This window comes from Strigops habroptila, chromosome 4 (assembly GCF_004027225.2).
Source record: "Strigops habroptila isolate Jane chromosome 4, bStrHab1.2.pri, whole genome shotgun sequence".
In the NCBI taxonomy this organism is placed as follows: domain Eukaryota; kingdom Metazoa; phylum Chordata; class Aves; order Psittaciformes; family Psittacidae; genus Strigops; species Strigops habroptila.
The window spans coordinates 33,617,308-33,637,628 of NC_046358.1; the positions used below are offsets into that span (position 1 = coordinate 33,617,308).

General features: G+C 39.6%; 1 protein-coding gene across 46 annotated transcripts in view; it reads right to left on the minus strand.

Moving 5' to 3' along the window:
• NRXN3 (neurexin 3) overlaps positions 1 to 20,321 on the minus strand; it is a 997,539-nt gene that overhangs the window by 35,260 nt on the left and 941,958 nt on the right. For 25 of the 46 annotated variants that reach the window (XR_003991148.1, XR_003991142.1, XM_030484277.1 and 22 more), the window contains one exon: positions 4,069 to 4,153. Coding sequence is in view for 39 of the 46 variants with exons in the window: in XM_030484277.1 (XP_030340137.1) it covers positions 4,069 to 4,153 (85 nt within the window). In the remaining 7 variants the exon portion in view is untranslated. Of the gene's footprint in view, positions 1 to 1,259; positions 1,653 to 4,068; positions 4,154 to 20,321 lie in introns of those variants that run through there. The other 21 variants (XR_003991147.1, XR_003991145.1, XR_003991143.1 and 18 more) reach the window with 2 other exon arrangements.

Below are 20,321 nucleotides of genomic sequence, written 5' to 3' on the forward strand. Positions count from 1 at the left end.
GTTAGGAGTAAAGAGATTTCCCTTACAAATCTTTCATTTTCTGAGAGCTGCTGAGTGACCAAAACACCACCATAGGGTTGTGTTCAAAAGCACAGACTCAGGACCCTGGCCTCAGCTTTGAAGAACTTGAATATTTGAGCCTTAGATCTCTCCAGAACAAGCCAGAGGAAAGCCCTGTACTCATACCAGAGAAAAGAATCATGTTTCTGGTGCAGAAACTAGAAGATTTTTGAACATGTACTGGGGCAAGTGACATTTCCATAGAGATAAGAGAGGGACTGCTCTCATCTGTAAGTAAATGTTTCTTCAGGGCTGAAGAACAGTTTTATGCCCTCTGTATCATTTACAGTAAGCCTTTCCAGGAGTTCTAGATATCTAAGTGTATCTAGGCTTGTCTGCAATAAGATGAATAGCAAGTAATTTTTATCCCTAAACCTGCAATGGCTTCTTTTTCATTATGTAAAATACAGATGGGGTTTGGATTCACAGCTGTCACTGCCATTTTTTAGAATAATTCCTTATGTATACATATGTGTCCACAAGGGATGTCTGTAGGCTACTTCAGTCAGGACAGGTCCTGTGACAGCTCCTGGTTTCTAAACAAGGAGATCTACAGAAATCCCAACAGAAATTAGTTTTGGAAGAAGACACAGAGTGGTAGCCAGCCTGATACAGTGAGTGTCTCAACCTAGCCAGGAAAATCCTGAGGGGAGCACAGTGACGAAATAGCCTTTACACCATCTTCTTTTAAAAAGATGCAAGTGTCCAGATAGAGATTGTATGATTACTGAGATTCAGGTCTTGGTTTCAGCAGACAGAGTCAAGAGGCAATAAGACCATGCAATTGGTTCTCATACAATATTTAGCCTTAAAGAGGACATGATTTTCTATCTTTTGAACTATCTTTGAGTACACCAAAATCAAACTCTTCAAAAGGACTCTGTAGTGTACTGCATCTGATCCAGGACCAAGATCAAAGTAACATATTCAGATCTTGGGATTTGTTTCTGACCCATATGAAATCTGAAAGCTTTTGATTTGCCAAGCAACATTCTCTGCTGCCCTTGTCTTGGTTTTCACAGCAGGTTCATAGTGATGTGTATCATATCTCACATCTGCAGCAGTGAGTTCAGTAACCTTTGAATTACTGGATCATGGCACTGAGGGTGATGGAAGACCAAGCCCTGGCACTTGGCAGAAACTCAAGAGCTTTAAAAGCTATACATTATCAGAGCAACAAAAAGGAGGTTGTGCTGGGTTATGTCATTTAATTTTCAATTTGCTGAAAAAGGGATCAGGCAAGTCAGAAGGCAGCTTAAAATACATTGACCTGTCAACAGAACAGGATGAAGCAACTTCAAATGGGTACAATAAAAAAAAAAATAAAATCCAACCCCACGCACATGAAAATACAAGCAAGATAATTGGAATATTTTCTTTCCATGATGTATACATTTAGGTACCATATCTTGGCATATGGACAGAATCCTGACTTGGCTGGTGAAGTGTAAAAGCAAATGTTCAGCCAAGCCAGCTCGACCGGATTTTGATAAGCTGGCTCAGATTGCTTTAATGCTCCAGAGTGGAATAGGCTGCATGAGCGCTTTGATACTGGCTGTATTGCAGACACCGTTCTACCTTTCCTGGATGCACTGGGGATGGAGACAGAAAGATAGACAAAGAAACCTAAATGAGGAGCACCATAAACCAAGTACTTTCTCTTCTTATTATGATGGAATGAGATGATAAGTTTATGCTTTTGGAGGCAAAAAGGACCTGCATATCCATCTTCCTTCTGGTGACTTTGTACACCAGCACCTCTCAGAGTAGGAAACCTCAAAATCTGGAAGTATAAATTTCATCAGCAAGGACCACCTAGGAAACCTTTTTAACTTATAATCAGGCTAACTTTTATTCTCAATGCCACAATAATTACCAAGAAAATATTCAGATTTCAGCAGCTCATGTGGACCAGCATCCTATGGAGGAGGAGTATGGTGTGATAAAACGTACTGGGTGAAATTTTCAAGAATGTCTAGTGGTTTAGGAGAGTACCTTCAGCAGATTTTCAGCGAATCATATTAATTTACACAGCAGATATTCAACTATCTGTAGGCATGTACAGCTGTTAACTGTAATCCTTAGCAGGATTTTTAAAGGCAAGTGATCTTTACAAATCCAGTGTGTACCTATTTGTAGCATTAGATTTCTAACTCTGTCAGGAAAGAGGCATTTTTAGTCTGGAAATGTTGCTCTAAAGCACTCTGAAATTTCATGCTAAACATCTGTTTTACCAAATTTCCCCTCAAACTCTGATTTTTCCACTGGCAGCACAAGCTGAAAACATTGCTATTACAATTTCTAGCCATTGAAGTAATTGTGATTTCTATGTTGAAACATAAATGACAATAATGTACAAGATCTCATTTCCTCTTTCAGTTGAAATACTTGGCAATCAGAATAATAATTAAAAAAAAAAGTCCTGAAATGTTAGTGAAGCTTTAATGAAATGATTCCTACCCATTCACTTGCATACCAGTGGTGGTATGCTAGCCTTTTTAGCATAATTCTAGTAATATCATGCCTCACTTTCACGATAATCACTGTGTTGGCATTTAATTACTACTTTTATTTAAAATCCAAGTACCCACACTGTTTATGCTTCACAATAGAGTATTATTTGGATTGCTTTTCTGCCATATGGGGAGTTGAAAAACTCACAGAGATCTGTGAAAAAAAGATATGGGAGTAGGCTGAGTTATCTGTCAGCATTAGCCATTGTGTCACTGTCTTTCCTACCATCATAGGGAAGTCAAGAATATGAGTGGAAGTTCCCAGCTACAGGGCAACGCCAATGTCAGGTTACTGCAGGACCAAGTTCTACCAAAAATGCAGGTACAGCATGACAAATTGAAAATAAATATGAAAGCACTAGCTTTGGGTGAATTTTAATGTTATTATTGTATTAATCAAATGGCTTCAGGAAACTAGAAACAGAACATTTTAATGCTTTCTTGGCATTTTTTTAAAGAAAAATAATCAGCCCAAATAAACCAAAGCAAAACTAAACAAAACAAAGCAAAAAAAAAAAACCTCCCAACTTTAAACTATTTATATGTTTCACTTTTAAGGACAAAAGAACTCTAACTAAACTCCTTCTTTTTCTTTTAAATGTACACAGAAATTCAATGATGTCTGTTCTCTATTATAGAAATGCTTAACTCATGGCAAGCCTCAAAAAAGAAGACTTGAAAAAGCCTGTAAGAAATAAAATTGACTGCAGTTGCCTGCTGGATATCACATCATATATCTCACCAGAAAGAAAAGCCACCAATTTATCAAAATGTATCTGAAAGGGAGAAGTTGAGTCAGTTCCACATGGCCAGTCCTTCTGACTCTTTAATGGATACATTTTGAAGCATCGCTGCAGATAACAGGGCAAGAATTACTACTAATTTTGTTATGTTTGAACTATGTTTTGGTGCTCCCCAATTTCTTTGGGCTCCCAGGAAACAAAATTAGTACAAATACATTACCATGTTAACTGTATTCAAAATCCCATGGACAAATATATTCTTTTACAGTCCATCTTCAGAGCAATTAACAAAGATTAAATAATGCTAATAACTCATTATTGCTTCACATTTGTTTCTCTTCTGTTTTTCAAATATTCACCCTCCCCACTTCATAAATCTTTATTATTTATCACATGCCACATTGGTATTTTTTCTTTCCCACTGCGTCAGGGAAGTAACTGCTACAAACATGTGAACTATTAATTAGCTGGGATCAGTTTCAGGAAGTTTGGCTTTCCATGCAAACAACTTCATATTAACAATATAGTGACTACATATCTGTATTTTGCTGTTGCCAAGTCCATGGGATCTGATGCTTGGCTATGTAATTTTTATTTTATATACAGTGTATATATACATACATGTGTATATATACACATATACACACATATATACATATATAGTCATATATGTATACATTCACACACATATAAATATATGTATGCATTGTTTTTTGCAAATGAACTCAGAAAGCAAGCAAACCAAGACTGACCTGACTTACCTGTACTGGGCTCACAGTCAATGAAATCTTCATCATCACTGGAACATTCAGCCGATGAAACGATGTCATCTGTTGTCTGGCATGTGAAGGAAAAGAATGAAGGAAAAAGAACAGAGGGAAAAAAATATAAGATACTTGCAAGTCAAGAGGCTGGTACAGAAGCAGCTAAGCATCCTAAAAAAAAAAAAATGTTTCAGAATTTTCAGAATTTTGGAACTTTTAAAATATTTGTACCAAGCATTCTAGATATGCCTGTGTAAATGCGCCCTTCACAGAGCTGGAATCTCCTGTCGGAGCAATAGTACTTATCCTGTTGAGTATTTCAGGTGTGTTCAGGTGTGGTGTGCCTGCCAGGCTGTTTAGTTTAGCAGGCGGACCATGCTGTGCTGTTGAACACAGTTAAGTACACCAGGCTACGACACCTGCTTGGCTGGCAAACTGTCCTTCCACAGTCAAAGTATACGAGTCCAGCTGGAACATGCTGGGCTCCTCAACAAACACCAATACCATATAGGGCCAGCCAGAAGGCACTTACTGAGCGACTTACCATATGAAGCATATTCAAGCTGAACATGCTTTCTGCAAAGAAAAATGTAGACTCAGATAATATGCATCACCCAGGCAGCTAGCAGTACTCTTTGCTGTGTTGCTAGATGCATCACTCTGAGGCAGAGATAGTTCCTGCTCTCCTAATGCACCTCCTCTTGGGCTGGGAATCCTTTGCATTTACCGACATAATAAATACCTGTGCAACCAATTTGTTGCATGGTGAAGAACTGCTGCATGTGTCAGGTATGCCCAGCATGCAACCTCACCTGCTTGCTTGACAAGTGAACAGGGAAGTGGCTGTGACAGGGCTGACAGGCTGGAAAGCCTGGTTCTGAAAGGCTTAAACCAAACTATGACTGTTCATGGCCCTCACAGGTTTCAACACATTCCTTTGCATTTCAGCTGATGATATTTTCATTCTTTTTTTTTTTCTTTTTTTTTTCCTGCTCGTCTAATTAATGAGCAGCATGTACTGCAGCATGTTAGAGAGAAGTGTACCAGCATCTTTTCCCAGCAGCATCTCCTGCCTTTAATTGCTGCAATTAGTTGAATTAGTAATGCAGACCATGAGGGAGAGTCTATGGCAGCCTCTGGACTCAGGTTGTAATGCTCCTGCACATAATACAAAATTATCCCAGCTCAGCAGCCTCAGCTCAGACCATGGCTTCTGCTGAAATTGTCTCCCTTGACAACTCTTCCTTGCAGAGAGCTGCCTATTCTGCTGAGCAGTAGGATCAGAGGGGCGACTCCTGAAACAAAACAACTAAAAAGTTCCTCACCAGGCAGGAAGCATTGCTGAAATCTCAGCTCCTCAGAAGCAGGGAGGCTGTACTTCAGTACACTGTACTTTAGTACTCTAGGTGAATATTCCTGGGAATCTCACATCATGACAAGCCTTCCAAATCCTTATTTCTGAAAAAGACTTTGCAGCCTTAAAGTCTCCTTTACATCCCTATGTCTGCTATGGCTGTCTCCAACATGATCCCTCTTCTCTTTGCGTAAGTGTTCTGAGGTCTCAGTCTTTTCTTTAGCTTCCTGTGGTCCTAGTGATATCAAGGCCCTTTGTCCCCTGCCAGAAATTCCTTGCTCTCCCTTTTCTGTATTCTGAAAGAAACCAGAACTGAGCAGTCAGCCAGAAAGATCAGACTGAACCTAACATTCCTTCACTTGATTCAGTGGCTTAGAGTGAGCCGAGAAAGAAAAATAAGATCAGCAAACTGGCTTTAAAAGTTTGTCTGTTCAGCGAGAGATCAAGAAAGGAGGAATGCACAAAATAGAAATGTACTTTCTACAATTCTTCTGGTCCTGTCATGTGTATTTTATAAAGCATTATTCATTCCAAAAGACACCAAATCACTTTATAATTTATACGAACAGTGATCACATCCTCCAACAGCTGTCCCTGGGTAGAAAGATACTGGTTTTTAATTGCAGCACTGTAATTTAGCCCAATAAGTCAACAAAACTACACTGCAAGAAATATTTTAAGCAGGTGAAATGTAGCTAGTGAAACTGGACATTTATATTACAGTTGTCTAAAGTACTTGTAAAAGAGTAATTGGTTTTGATTTCCAGGTTGAATTTAGAACATATGGATTTTGCTCCTAGTTGAAGATCTGACAATTCACATGTAAGGTCTCATAGAACAGTGATGATTTGCTTCAGGCAGGAAATACACATAAAAATTATAACAATGTGTAGTTGTCACATCAGCTGCTATACTTATCCACTTCCACATTTGCTCACAGAATGATAGAACCATAGATTCACAGAACCATTTGGGGTGGAAGGGACCTTAAAGATCATCTAGTTCCAACCACCCTGCCATGGGAAGGGACACCTTCCACTAGACCAGGTTGCTCAAAGCCTCATCCAACCTGATCTTGAACACTGCCAGGGATGAGACATCCACAACTTCTCTGGGCAACCAGTTCCAGTGCCTCACCACCGTCAGAGGGCTTTAGGCAATATTAACCTGGAATCAGCTCCAATAGAATTGCTAATATGATTCAGCATTTGTAAAGAACAAGGAGTTCTTTTATAACTCTTTTTTTTTTTTTTTTTTCCTCCTCTTGCTTATTAGGGGCATCATATGAAACCAGAAAGGTAGCATGCCCAGAAAAAAACCAGAAAATAAAGTTTTAGATGCATTTTGGAAGTGATCAACCAAATTAAAGATAAAAGCATTCATCCAGAGCTATTAAATACCTTATGCCTAGCTTGGCAAGTCCCTGTCCCACAGACACTGAAGACAAAAGTATCACTATTTGCATTGCCCTGATCAGGACTCTCTCCTTGATGCCCTGTGCACAGACAGGGCCAGCAGCAGGGTGCTGGGTGAGGGTGAGCCTCTGCAGCCTCCCAGCCACTCTCACAGATCCTGAACATGGGGGATGAAGAATTTTGAAGCCAAGATGAGTTCTATTCAGGAGCTGAAAAATCATAAAGCCTGGTCCTTCTTTATCTTCTTGATCTATTTCCCATCTTAATTATATTCCCATCTAATTCCATCTTAACGACAGCACATGCAACATATTTATGCTGCACTCTTAGATATATGTTCTAAATTTCCTTCTATAAAATCCTCATGCAGCTTATGTTGGTTCTGAACAAAGGAGGGCACAGTCAGCCATACTTAGACAAAATGCAAATGTGTGATGTGCAATACTCATCAACCCCGCCAGCTCTGACCCATATCTGCACTTTTTCGTGACTAGTTCCACCCTGATTCTATCAATTAATCTCTGACCTTTTCTCTGATCTCCACTGTATGCTATTTCTCCTGATATTACAGCTTTTCTTGATCTGAGATTGCTGTTTGTCCCATACTGCTGATTTTATATATACAAAAATGAGGGTTTGAAAAAGAGAAAAAGCTCCAGAAGTGGTGTTAGACTTAAGCCAAGGTCATTAACGAGATCTCTAGAAACCACAGAAAAGATAAGTACACTAATCTGTCTTGCCATTTCCTATCTTGAATTTTTGATCTCAATACTTTCCATCACAATTCATCATTAACTGATTTTCTAGTCCCATCATGTATTGGTTTTCCACGCACCTTCCACTCAGAATCAACATTTGAATCATCTCAGAGGAATAAAGCTATTTCGGTGAGAAACAGCAGCAAATTCCCGACCACAGAAACCTCCAGAAGACCATAACTTCTTGTAACTGGAATTTGTACCTTTCAAAACCCTTCTGAAGTTAAGAACTTTCACTGGATGATTATTGACCTTGCTGCTTCCACAAGACAGGCGAGGCAAGTGAGCAGCGACCCTAGGAATCTCTCCACCAAGATAATTTCTTCTCATTAGAAACAGCTCACTCTGTGAGGCAGTAAGCAAAACCAGCTATTCTGTTTCTGATTCCCTTTCCCTATTTTTGAAATGGGGTCGATTATACTCACCCGTTGCCCCCAGGGGATGTAAACGGATTAATTCTTTGATGTCTGCCAGGTGATCTAGAGATGGTAAATGCTAAACATTCTTAGGTACAGGCACCATGATAGTAATGAAACTTCTCCGTATACTATGATGGAAATGATGTTTGTGTTTTCATTGGAAAGAACATGAGAGAGAAAATATTTTTCTATTCCATATATTAGCTAAACTCTATATTAAAAATAATAACTCATACCATACTATTTTAAAATATGTATTTCATTTTTAAAGAATCCCAGCTTTGAAATTACTTGGCCCTGTATTAAAGGCCATAAAACTAAAGATAGGTATTATAATAACTTTCAATAAAATCTCTCTCTGGCAGGAACCCTTTTTATTCCTTCCTCTGAAAGATTTTTTATGGCATTTATATTATTATTTTTTTCCTCTCCCTCTCTCCAGTGTTTAATGAAATTGCCTTGGAATAAAACCAGGGTAGGAGAAAGTGCTAAACTCTGAGTCCACCCTGGAGGATTTATGGGCATATTTACCTCCAAATTCTTTCAATTTCACTGAATTGGCTCCTCATTCCTCTCCATGAATTATTAGTTCTGTAATCACCTCCTCCCAATTATTCACTCTAAGGGTCTCTTCAATCTTGCCACGGTGATGGTTCTACATCTTTGTTCATTATACTGTACTTACTGGTGTGGGATGTAAAGTGCAAGGAAAGTTGGGATGGCATGGCAAGATCTGCTCAAGATGACTCCATTCCTGTCCAATCTTCCAAGTGCTCAAAGCCCTAATTTATGTGTCAGATTCATAACCTTTGCCCCCTTGTTCTACACAAAATGGCAGGTGCTGAATCTTCCTTTTCCCAACTGCAAAGTTTTTTTCTGACACCTTGCTCTTTGGGTGCACCATTATTTGATAAAGATTAAGCACGCAGTGTAAAATAAGCCCTGTCACAGAACAGCTTTATGAAATTATAAATAACGCACCCAAGAATGATGGAGTTCTCGCTTCTAGTGGGAGAGAAAAGACAAGGACACATAAATTCAAACCCCAGACAAATTCCTCCAGAAGTACATACTTGGTAGTTGCTTCACTTGGTAAAGTAAGATAGCCTTTTGCTTGACACTCATCTGCACGCTGTACACATTACTTCCAACTCGAAGCTATTATTTGAAAAGTAACTTTAAATGCTTTGTTGCAAAAGAAGTGTAAATCTCTTTGCCACTAAGGAATCACAATTTATAATCTTTCTTGAAATATGACCACCACAAAATGCCAGGCACAATAACTTCCCAACAGTGGGGAAATATATTTGTATTAATCTAGGCAGTGCACTTGCCTTTCACATTGAAGATGTTCAGAGCTGAAACTCAACAAAATTTTCTTAAATTCAACCATTTGACTTCTTCCACTGTTCCTATAATGCTGTATTTTCTGAACATCTCAAATTTATTATGGGATATGGACAATGTACTTGTCTTCTATGCGTAACAGCATACAGTATGGATACCACCCCAGAATGACAAAATGTTTGTGATGCTGTTCTGTGTTCCAGAAACCATGATGTTTCTTGGCAAAGAACAGGCTCAAGGCAGTTGCTGCCTTGCCAAAAGAAGATAGCAGAGGAAGTGTCTGTCTCATTAGGTGTCATTTCTAGCTTGAATACCTCAACCTTTTGTACTTTGATAACCGGGCTTTTTAAAGAACTTGCATTCTGTTCATACTACTCTAACTAAATGGGAATCCTTCACCTGTCCTTTTTGCACCTTCTATTTTTTTCTCACTTTCTATTTAATCTTTATTTGAAAAATACCCTGGAGTTCATTACAGTGTAACAGACCTGAGAGACTCAGCCTAGACAATTTCAAGCTACTACATACAGATAGAAAGAATCTGCATACAAATGGGAAAATATTAGAAATGTTGTGAAAATCATGAGGTATTATAAAAGAAGCTGCAATTTGGGATGGCATAAAATTTTAAGGAGGGTCCTGGATCTACTATTTGTTGCTAAAGGGTATTAATCCTCTCCAACTCATTAGCACTGGATAGTACAAAATGTATTTTCTTATCATGGCGCAGACACAAAGACAGGCAAGCCCTTTGCACCCACGCACACTGGTGCGAAGGTTGTGTCTGCCTCTGCAGAGGCAAGACATCAAAGAACATGAAACTACTAATTTTAGTTCATATAGCTCATTTGAAATGAATACAAAAACCAGAGGACCAAATCCTCTGTTGGTTTAAATTGGCATTGATTTCAACCAGGCCACACAATTTACAGCAAGAGAGCATAGATCATTACGTTTAGTTTTGGAAAATTCAATGTCAAAAGATTTAGAGTAACTGAAGGCAATTCAGAGAAGAGCCACAGAAAAGATGAAAGAACTGGAGAGACATATGAATAGGACAGGCTTAGCAAAACTAAACATCAGAGCTTGATTTATCAAGGACTAAAATGTACACAAGTGTCACAAGGGTATAATAAATATCAAGAAAGTAGATGACCTATTTAGGGTGTTTCAAAAAAATAGTGGATAAAATGAAAATAAAAGAAAAATTAGGATTACTTTCAGCAAGAAAAATCTTAATAATAATCTTTATTAACTATGGAGAAGTCTCCCCAAGCAAATGCCAGAAACCACCAGTACTGAAATTAAGTCATTTAGGTATGTATATCATTAGTGTATACACCCTAGTGGGGAAGAACTCACCCCATCAAGCTTCAGTCCAATCTAATTAATTCTAAATCAATTCGGTGTTTGCATCCTTTCCATCACAATGTAATAGAAACACATCATATGCATTCCCCTCTGTCATTCCCAAGCAGGCAGTAAAGCGATCCAGCACAGCCTTTTAGCTAGTTATGGTCAGAGCAAGAAGGTATCATTGCTGTAGACCTGTTCAGCCCATGGGAACAAATCCAGGTTATGTTCCCAGGACCTTGACTGGCCAGGAGCTGGTAAGTAACCAGCAGGCATGTACCCTTCAACAGTAGCCCAGCAAAAGTGCATTTCCTGCCTGAGTGTTCCTGGCTGGACATAAAAGCTGATTTGCTGTCAAATTATATCATTAAGTAGGGATCACGAGAGAGCTAGCCCTTAACAAAATCAGCCATTTGTCCATTACTGTGGCAGACAAGAGATTAAGTAACTAGCCAGTTAAGTAAGAGAAGGCAAAAAATAATCCCCCCAATTGTGTGTCAATCTAGAGTCATGGGCAGTCATGTTTAAAAAGCGCCTTGAAAGCTGAATTAGTCTTTTGAACACCAAAAGCCTGTCTCAAGAGAATCAATAGTGCATTAAGACTGTAAAGTCTTTCTCTTCTTGACCAGGTTTGATGCCAAATTTCAGGGACTTTGTTCTGTCCCAAACTTCAGGGACTCTGTTCCCTATGCTGTGCAAAGATTATGGGGAAAAATCATGTTTCTGCCTTTTGTCTCCGTCTGCTGGCAGTGGTAAGGATGACGATGTTGCGAGGGAGTGGGAGCAGAGAGAGAAAGAGAGGGCAAAGAAAGAAGGTAGGGCAAAGAGGGGAAAAAGGGAAGTAGGAAGGATTAATCCGCGTGTTGTTCAAGACATCCTGACAGGGGAAAGAGGAGTATTGAACCACAGCAGCTTAACCTAACGTCAATGTGCCTTCCCAAAAGCAGAAGGAATGTAATGCTACGTGGTGTTTTGCTGATAAGCAAATCCTTCTAAATCCTTCCAATTTATTTCTTGGCCTGAAGAAATTACATACTATTTAGGAGCTAAATAAAAAAAAAAAAAAAAAAAAAAAAATTAATTTCCAGGAATCTAGATTGGTTGGTTATTGATCACATATGCACACAGAGTCACTTGCTTTTCTGTTTCTTTCCCAGTAGAACAGTGCTCCTTTCATCTTGATCTGGCAAAGGATCAACTGGCAAGTCTTTTTCCAAACTACTCAGTGCAGCCCTCAAGATTTGCAAAAGTTCTGAACTGGACTGTAAAATATAATTTCTTGGCTTAAACACAAAATATGCAGCTTTGGCATGAGAGGTGACTCTTTTCTGCCCTTTATCAACCTATTGCTCCTTTCCACATGCATTTGCTTGCTTCCAAAGAAGTGCCTTGAAGATGAAAGTTGTGTGTCTATACACTGAAGTAATTATCTGAATATAGTGCTTCTTGGAGTTTCAGAGGGGTAGAATTTTCACACTGAGTGTCCTTTTTCATCATTTGATATAACTTTTTCATCTTTCCTATTATATTTTTATTTCTTATTGAAACAAACCTGTCACTTGAAACAGAAATGATTAGCCCTGTTTAAGCACAACCTCAGTTATGCAGATGATGGTGATGCAGCTGAAAACTCTGTAAGAAAGGTACACTAGGTGTACCTGTCATGACCTAAATCAATGAAATAGCTTAATGCTAAAAATTAAGCCACTATAGCAGAACCCACAAGAACTCCCACCCTGAAATCAGTGAGAGCAGCAGGAAGGACTTCTGAAATTCAGGCTCTGCTCAGGAGTCTGACTTTCTGAAAATCACATCAATCTACCTACACAGTGCTGTTTTCCAACGCATTTCCAAGAATCTTCAAATGGAAGATATTTCTTTTAGGAAATGCTCTGAAAATAGTTTCAGAGTGGTCTTCCCTGTGCCATGATCCCCCTCAGAAGAACTGAAAACCAGACAAATGCACTGGGCAGCAGAGACTTCAACTTACCCCACTTCTTAGTACCTGCTTAAAAGCAGCACTCAGGAAGCAAAAGCTGAATAAAGATTCTCAGAGATATGTAGGAAAAAGCCATCTTATTGCCAGAATTTAGCATCCTGATGGCATGGATCCTAGCCCTATGGCCACAGTCTGATGTGTTAAACTGCCACAGAGAAAACTTCATTAATGTGCTGGGCTATGAACGACACTTGCTGAAGAACACCTACTTCACCAGCAGAAGAGCAGGACAGACCACTGAGGAACAGTAACTTCTTAAATTGCCCCACTCCAAATTGCCAAGGACATTGAATCACAGCCCTCATGTTACTTGATTTTACCTTCCTGATATTGTCCTAAATTCACCATCTGATGTCAGGAAAATTACTTCCTTTCTTCATATTTATACTGCTATAAAATGGGAAGAAAACAACGTCTCTGGTTACTTGGCATAAAATTAGGCTTTAGTAAACATTTTACATTCTCAAAGCAAAGCCTAAGTACAGAAAAATCCTTTACATTTAGTAAAGGAGAGCCTATGTTTCAGAAAGTTAGAGACTCAAATGACCAGAGATGAATCAGCTGCCCTTTGAAGACTCAGCCTCTAGTAAGAGTAAATGGGTTTTCTTTGCGTGCTCGCTTGCACTTAATAACTGTGTCAGAAGAATATTTTTCATTTACACCTTGCTCCTTTGCTGGAAATCAATATGTCGTTTGCTGGCATTTTCTCCTGGACATCTTTATTTAGCTTGTCTTTTCTTCCTCAGAGGGGAGAGAGTTGTATTTGATTTTGTTCTATTATTGATTGGATCACTCTGAGCAAGAAATAAATAACGAAGTACAGCATAGTAGCTTTAATGACAATCTCTTAAGCCACGAAATCTGCACACCATGTAGCATTCCCCCCAACACCTGATTTAAAAGAAACAAATCTGTAAATTAAGGTTACTATGTAGCAAAGAGGCAGTCACATACGCAATTGAACTGGCATTTCTATTTATGTGCTCATTAATAAAACTATAAAAGTCCTGTTTCTCTTTCAGTACTCCTATTGCTGTAGTACCTAATTCCGGGATCTCATAATCTCTCACAAATGATGCTTAATGAGAAAACAGAGATATGGGGGATCTTCTTCCAGCAGACATCTTTCTCTAGAGAAAACTTGAGCATGTTCACATGTTTATCAATGATGGCAAGAGACAGTGCGGACTAATACTGTCGCATGACATCCTTGTCTCTAAATTGGAGAGACATCAATTTGATGAATGGACCACAAGGTGGATAAAGAATTGGCTGGCTGGCTGCACAGAGAGAGTTGTGGTCAACGGCTCAGTGTCCAACTGGAGACTGGTAACGAGTGGTGTCCCCCAGGGGCCGGTGTTGGGACTGATCCTGCTCAACATCTTTGTTGGCGACATGGACAGCGGGATTGAGCGCACTCTCAGCAAGTTTGCCGACGACACCAAGCTGTGTGGTTCGGTTGATACACTGGAGGCAAGGGATGCCATTCAGAGGGACCTTGACACCCTTGAGAGGTAGGCCAATGCCAACCTCATGAAGCTCAACCAATCCAAGTGCAAGGTCCTACACCAGGGTCGGGGCAATCCCAGGCACAGCTACAGGTTGGGCGGAGAAGAGATTTAGAGCAGCCCTGAGGAGAAGGACTTGGGGGTGTTGGTTGATGAGAAGCTTAACATGAGCCGGCTTCAGGGTGCACTTGCAGCCCAGAAACCAACCATATCCTGGGCTGCATTAAAAGAAGCGTGACCAGCAGGTCAAAGGAGGTGATCCTGCCTCTCTACTCTGCTCTTGTGAGACCTCACTTGGAGTATTGTGTACAGTTCTGGTGTCCTCAACATAAAAAGGACATGGAGCTGTTGGAGCGAGTCCAGAGGAGGGCCACGAGGATGATCGTGGGGCTTGAGCACCTTCCATATGAAGACAAGCTGAGAAAGTTGGGGCTGTTCAGCCTGGAGAAGAGAAGGCTGCGTGGAGACCTCAGAGCAGCCTTCCAATATCTGAAGGGGGCCTATAAGGATGCTGGGGAGGGACTCTTCATCAGGGACTGTAGCAATGGGACAAGGGGTAATGGCTTTAAACTTAAACTGGGGAACTGCAGGTTAGATATAAGGAACTTCTTCACTGTGAGGGTGGTGAGGCACTGGAATGGGTTGCCCAAAGAAGTGGCAAATGCTCCATCCCTGGCGGTGTTCAAGATCAGGTTGGACAGAGCCTTACACAGGTCTAGTGTAAGATGTCCCTGCCCATGACAGAGGGTTGGAACTAGATGATCTTAAGGTCCTTTCCAACCCTAACTACTCTATGATTCTACAATTCTGTATTAGGTTGCACCCAACTTGCAAAATCCCAGCACAGCAAACGATGGTGGAGGGGCCCTGGCTGCACCAAAGTGCCATGCCAGCCCACAGCATCCCACCCCACATCAAAAGGTATACGACCAGTAAGCCAACCCTGGGGGTGACAGTAATCCCCAATATTTTTTTTAATTGGGAAGTTCTTTGCCTCCTCCTGTGCTTCTCTCTTTATTTCTCCTACTCATTATTACATAGGCCACAAACAGTTGGCATATGCTACAGTAAATTTCATAAAGGAGAAAATACCCTGTTCTATGGTCTAAGCTATGGCACTTAAAATCTAAAGTGACAGGGTATGCTATTCATAAAGTAACAATAAACATAACCATTCTGAATAAATATTCCTTAAAACAACTTCTGCAATTATCTTAAGTACCTCTGAGTCCAGTAAGATAAACAACTATCTTTGAATATTTGCATTAATGCACTAGACTACTCTTTCCAGAAAAATATTCCTTTCTCTCCAAACATTAATACACACTTAGAAAATGGCATTTAAATACTGTTACTCACAAGATTCACACATTAGCTTACAAGGGGAAGGGGTTTGCCACACACATTTAAATGCAGAATAAACATAACACAGGATAAATAAATGCAGAATAAACCTTGGCCCACTAGGTACATGTCAGAACCTAGAACTGCTCCCTGAATAACATTATAGACAGAGCAGTTAACAAAGGAAAATAGCCACTGAATTCCTTTGTGGAAGTGTATATACAACATACCTGTTAAAAAAGGCCAGAAATAGTTTTTGTTTATAAACAATAAGTTCACAAGCACGAAGAAGGTCCCAAAGATCACAGATTTCACAGGAACAGTCACAGCCTCTTAACACAAGTCCATCCTTCCTCTCTTAGTATAGGACGTAAACACGGCCAAATCTAATAAAAATGAAGCTATTCAGTTCTAGACATTCTTTCATTCAGGAATACCTCTGCCAAATGTCTGATGCTTAAAAATCATGTTTTTCTACCATTAACCTTTTTTTTCATTCTTTTTGAAATGTGAATAGACTAACAACTTTACTAAGGGGATATGGAACTGACTTCATAGCACATGCTAGCAAAAACCAGCTAACAAAAAAGTAGAGCAGTAACCCAAATCAGTCCCACCACCACCAGGAATCACAGAGGAAAACTTAGGAAAGGTAGAGACAGAAGTTTGTCCATTCTTCTCCAATCCTAACTTAAACAAGGAGAGATCTTGACAAAATACTCCCATCAAACATATACCTGTAAGGTTAAAAAACCATACTTGATCCATCAAGTATTGATGAAGCCAGGTAAACTTCAACCTCCTGAGCTGACAAACCTAACAAGTGCCTCCTGGGATCCCATTAAATTTGAACTGAACTTCACTTAAATGCCACATCAAGTGGTCCAAGCTGCAAATGGTTGTCATGCAAGAAAATTCTGCCATTGAGCAGGCAGACTCCCATGCACAACAAACATGGTGAACACTTATCCCTGCTGGGTTTCTCTGCAGCCCCTGCCTAATCAGAACGTTTGCTCTCCATGATGGATAAGAAGGCCATTTCCCTTGCTTATTTATTTAGCTCTCTATTGTGTTTGATTAACTGTAGCAAACACAAATCAATCTTCTGTTTGTGTAAAATGGAAAAAAACAGAACAAAGTTAGCTTTAATGGCCCAATATATGCTCAGCTGGAATGCACTTACCAAGCAAGTGAGCTAGACAAAGGAATTCAGGCAGCTTTAAACACCACTGGGAACATGCTGAGATCATATATACTTCTACCTGTTTAAAGGAAAAAACCCAAACCCACCCGACACCCAGTGAAGATGCTTTCTGTTACTCTGTAATTCTGTATATAAAGGCATCAAGCACTATAACGTTTTTGTCATGCACCCTTCAGATTTCCATGGCCAGAGCTGGGAGAGGGTAGGAAACAAGTATCCAAAGGAACATTGTCAGAAGGAGAAGACATGAAGTTTTAAATCCATGAGAATACTTCCTCCACTGTCAGTAAACTTGCGTCTAAACTCAAATTTGTTGTAACATTTTTGACATCAGTAACCTCTCACAAGGATTGTAAGATAGCATGAAATTCATGACCAGTATGAAATGAAGAGGTTTCTGCGTAATGGATTTGAGTGAGACACTCATCATTGCAAGGCAGCACCCTGAGAAAATCTTTCTCTCATATATTCTAATTATAGTGTTGACAACAGTGGAAATCACAAAAGAAACTATGCTTGATTTAATTCAATACCGATTAAAAGCCTTTAGTAACACACAGAAATACTCAGACCTTCCAGACCATGGGAGCAAAGCATTAGCCTACAAAGAATTTAACCTCAGTCTTAGCAATGCATAAAACAGGACAGTTTGACCACAACAGAAACAAAATGTAGCAAAAGGTATTTTTCCCCATATTTGAAGTACTCCAGTCCCTGAATACTTAGATAAAAGCGTGGGCATAGGTTTCTTGCTACATTAGTTTTGACCTTTTAAAAAGAATTTTAAAAAGCAGAAAGAATCCAACTATCCCTGTTCTAACATAAAATTTGATGTTCCTCCTTTGCTATAACAGCTATTGCAACAGCTTTGGGATGATGGTATATGTCTAGTCTCTCTTGGGAGGAAACAAGTTCACTTTCCCTTAAAATTCCTTTTTCTATGGTATCATTATTATAGCTTCACTCGTACTATGCAGAAACAAATCATAGAAGCCACTGGCATTAAAAGGTGGTGCCTTCTGGCATTTTTTACCACTTAATTTTACCACTTAATTCAGACTTGGGCCATACTCACACTAGTGAGCTTACTGGCCATGCCAGCATGTCTAAGCTGGCAGAGCTGTTACCTTTAGATCCAGCAATGCCGACAGAAGAAGGGGGTTTGCTGGCAGTTACACCAGCTCTGAGTATTGCAAGCTAAGCTGACAAAAGTTGACATAGTTATATTCATATCAGGCTTCTGACAGGCAGCAGCATGTAAAATCAAAGCATGTGCATTTTTGCACCCTGGGGCACTGCAGCAACATTGACAGAGCTTTGGAGCACAGCACTGTGTTACTCTGAAATGCTTCAGAGAGCTAAATAGTTTTTAAAGAATCCTGTAGTTGTCTCCATAGTTGTTAGTAGGTATATAGCTTCCATAGCTTAAGTCAGGAATTTGCGAGAAGATTGCAGTCAATGAGGTGGTTTTTTTTTTTCTTTTTAATTCAGAGATCTCAAGGTCAGAAGGGTCCATCATTTTCACCCAGTCTGGTCTCCTGTTCTACACAACTTTGGAATTACACAGACAGCCAAGTGCCAGGATATCTCTGCCACTGATTTGACAGGGCAGCTTAACTGTCACCACACCATGGCTTCATTTTTAAGGTAGAGAAGATGCTCTTTGGAGCAAATGTTTATACGCCGCTGTGAGAATACTTGGAGGAGAGTGCTGTGCAAAGCATCAGAAGGAAGATACCATGATTGTATTTAATTTTTTTATATTTTGTGAGCAGAAAGACTCACAGTCAACATGGAACTCGCATGTGGACTGTAACAAAATGTTACATGGGGTTGAGGTAGGAGTGAGGAATGAAATAAAGTACTGGAAATGACTGCACCATCCTACAGACTGGGACTCCTGTGTAAGAAGGAAAGGAACTTCCTGCAAATTCTCTTAATCAGTGGAGTAAACCTGCAGTGCACATCTACAGAAATAAATGGCAGCAGAGCTTAATACCATTCATCACCAAAGGCAAACAACTCTCTGAAAGAGAGGCCTGCCACAATGGACTACCAATACTCATCCCATCAGAAGGCAAATACTGCTTTCAGAAAGAGCACAGCTTTTTAAACAGGTGCAGAGAAATGCTTTGTAACCTCTGTACCAGGCGGCTTTGAATCTCAGCACCTCATAGGTAGTGGAACAAATTGCCTGGCTGGTCCCAGGAGATCCCTTGTACCTAAGTCTCCCACTTACCCACAATGTGCAAATGATCGAAACAAATGCTACAATTTGACACCATGGAGCTCTCAACAGCTGTCAACTCATTAAATTCTATTCACTGGCTTCCCACCTCCTTGCCAGCATATTACATAAATTGCTTTTTAGCTGGCAGCCTTTCCCTTTGCCTGAAACCAGATTGCACTGAGCATGTTTAAGTCCATTGGTTGTCTTTCTTTTTTTTTCTTTTTTAATGCATTTATTCCCTTCTCTTTGGTGATTTGCCTTGCTTTGCAACAGTTTGAATGGGCTGCAGGATAATGTTTCATTATCAAGCTGCAACTGGAAATGAATATTTTATAGTAGCTGAACAGAGGTTTGGCTGTAAATGACTATATCCTAATTAAAAAAAAACAAAAGGAAGACAGAAAGAAAAATGAATTTAATTAATGATATATTGATGCAATTTACAGACAAAGGCCTTTCCATTTAGAAGCGAATTCCTGCAATGTGAATTTTATAGAAAGAATTGGAGGTTTACTACATTCTTCTTGATTTATCTAGTGATGCTTCATATATTTAATTTTTGCCCTTTTCAGCCTCTTTAAAATGTCTGAAGGGATGTCTGGTATCCATCCATACAAAGTCACAGATGACTTGAGATGCTTCAGAAGGCCATCTCTTGAATTGTGTATGACAGTGGGATCTACAAATAAATGATAAAGCATTTGGGAGGATGCTGGTTAAGTCCAACAAGCTAACAACTTTCCGACATTGCAGAAGGCACCTGAGTAAGTCCACGGGATGCCTGCCAGGTTCATGGTGTCAGAAGGCAATGCACTGCAATATGGCATCATTCAGAATAGATTGCAGGAATCCTATCGATGCACACAAGTAACAGAGTGAAGACACAATATTTAAATTAGAATGTGGAATGTATACCTATAAATTTCAGAAGTGGGGCCAAACTGTAGAATTTGCTTCAACCTGTCTCCTTATTCCTTTTTGCTGGTAAATGTGCGTTATACTGTGTATGTCATAAAGTAAATCAGGCTTAAATATAATGTCAAAACGCTGAATCAAATTAGAAGATGAAAAGAGCCCTGAACTGTATAAAAACCACAGCTGTACTTTATAGCCCTCAAGTCAAAAAGGGAAAAACTACGGTATATATTTTCCCAAAATAATCTCTTTTCCTCAGGCCATTTGTATCATTTTGGATGATCATGACATTTCACTCTGGAGTGGACTCTACTATCCACTGTGGATCAGTGATGAAAGCAGTTTTAAGGAAACTGCTCTGGTTTAAAGTTAATGAGGGCAAAGAGAATGCACAC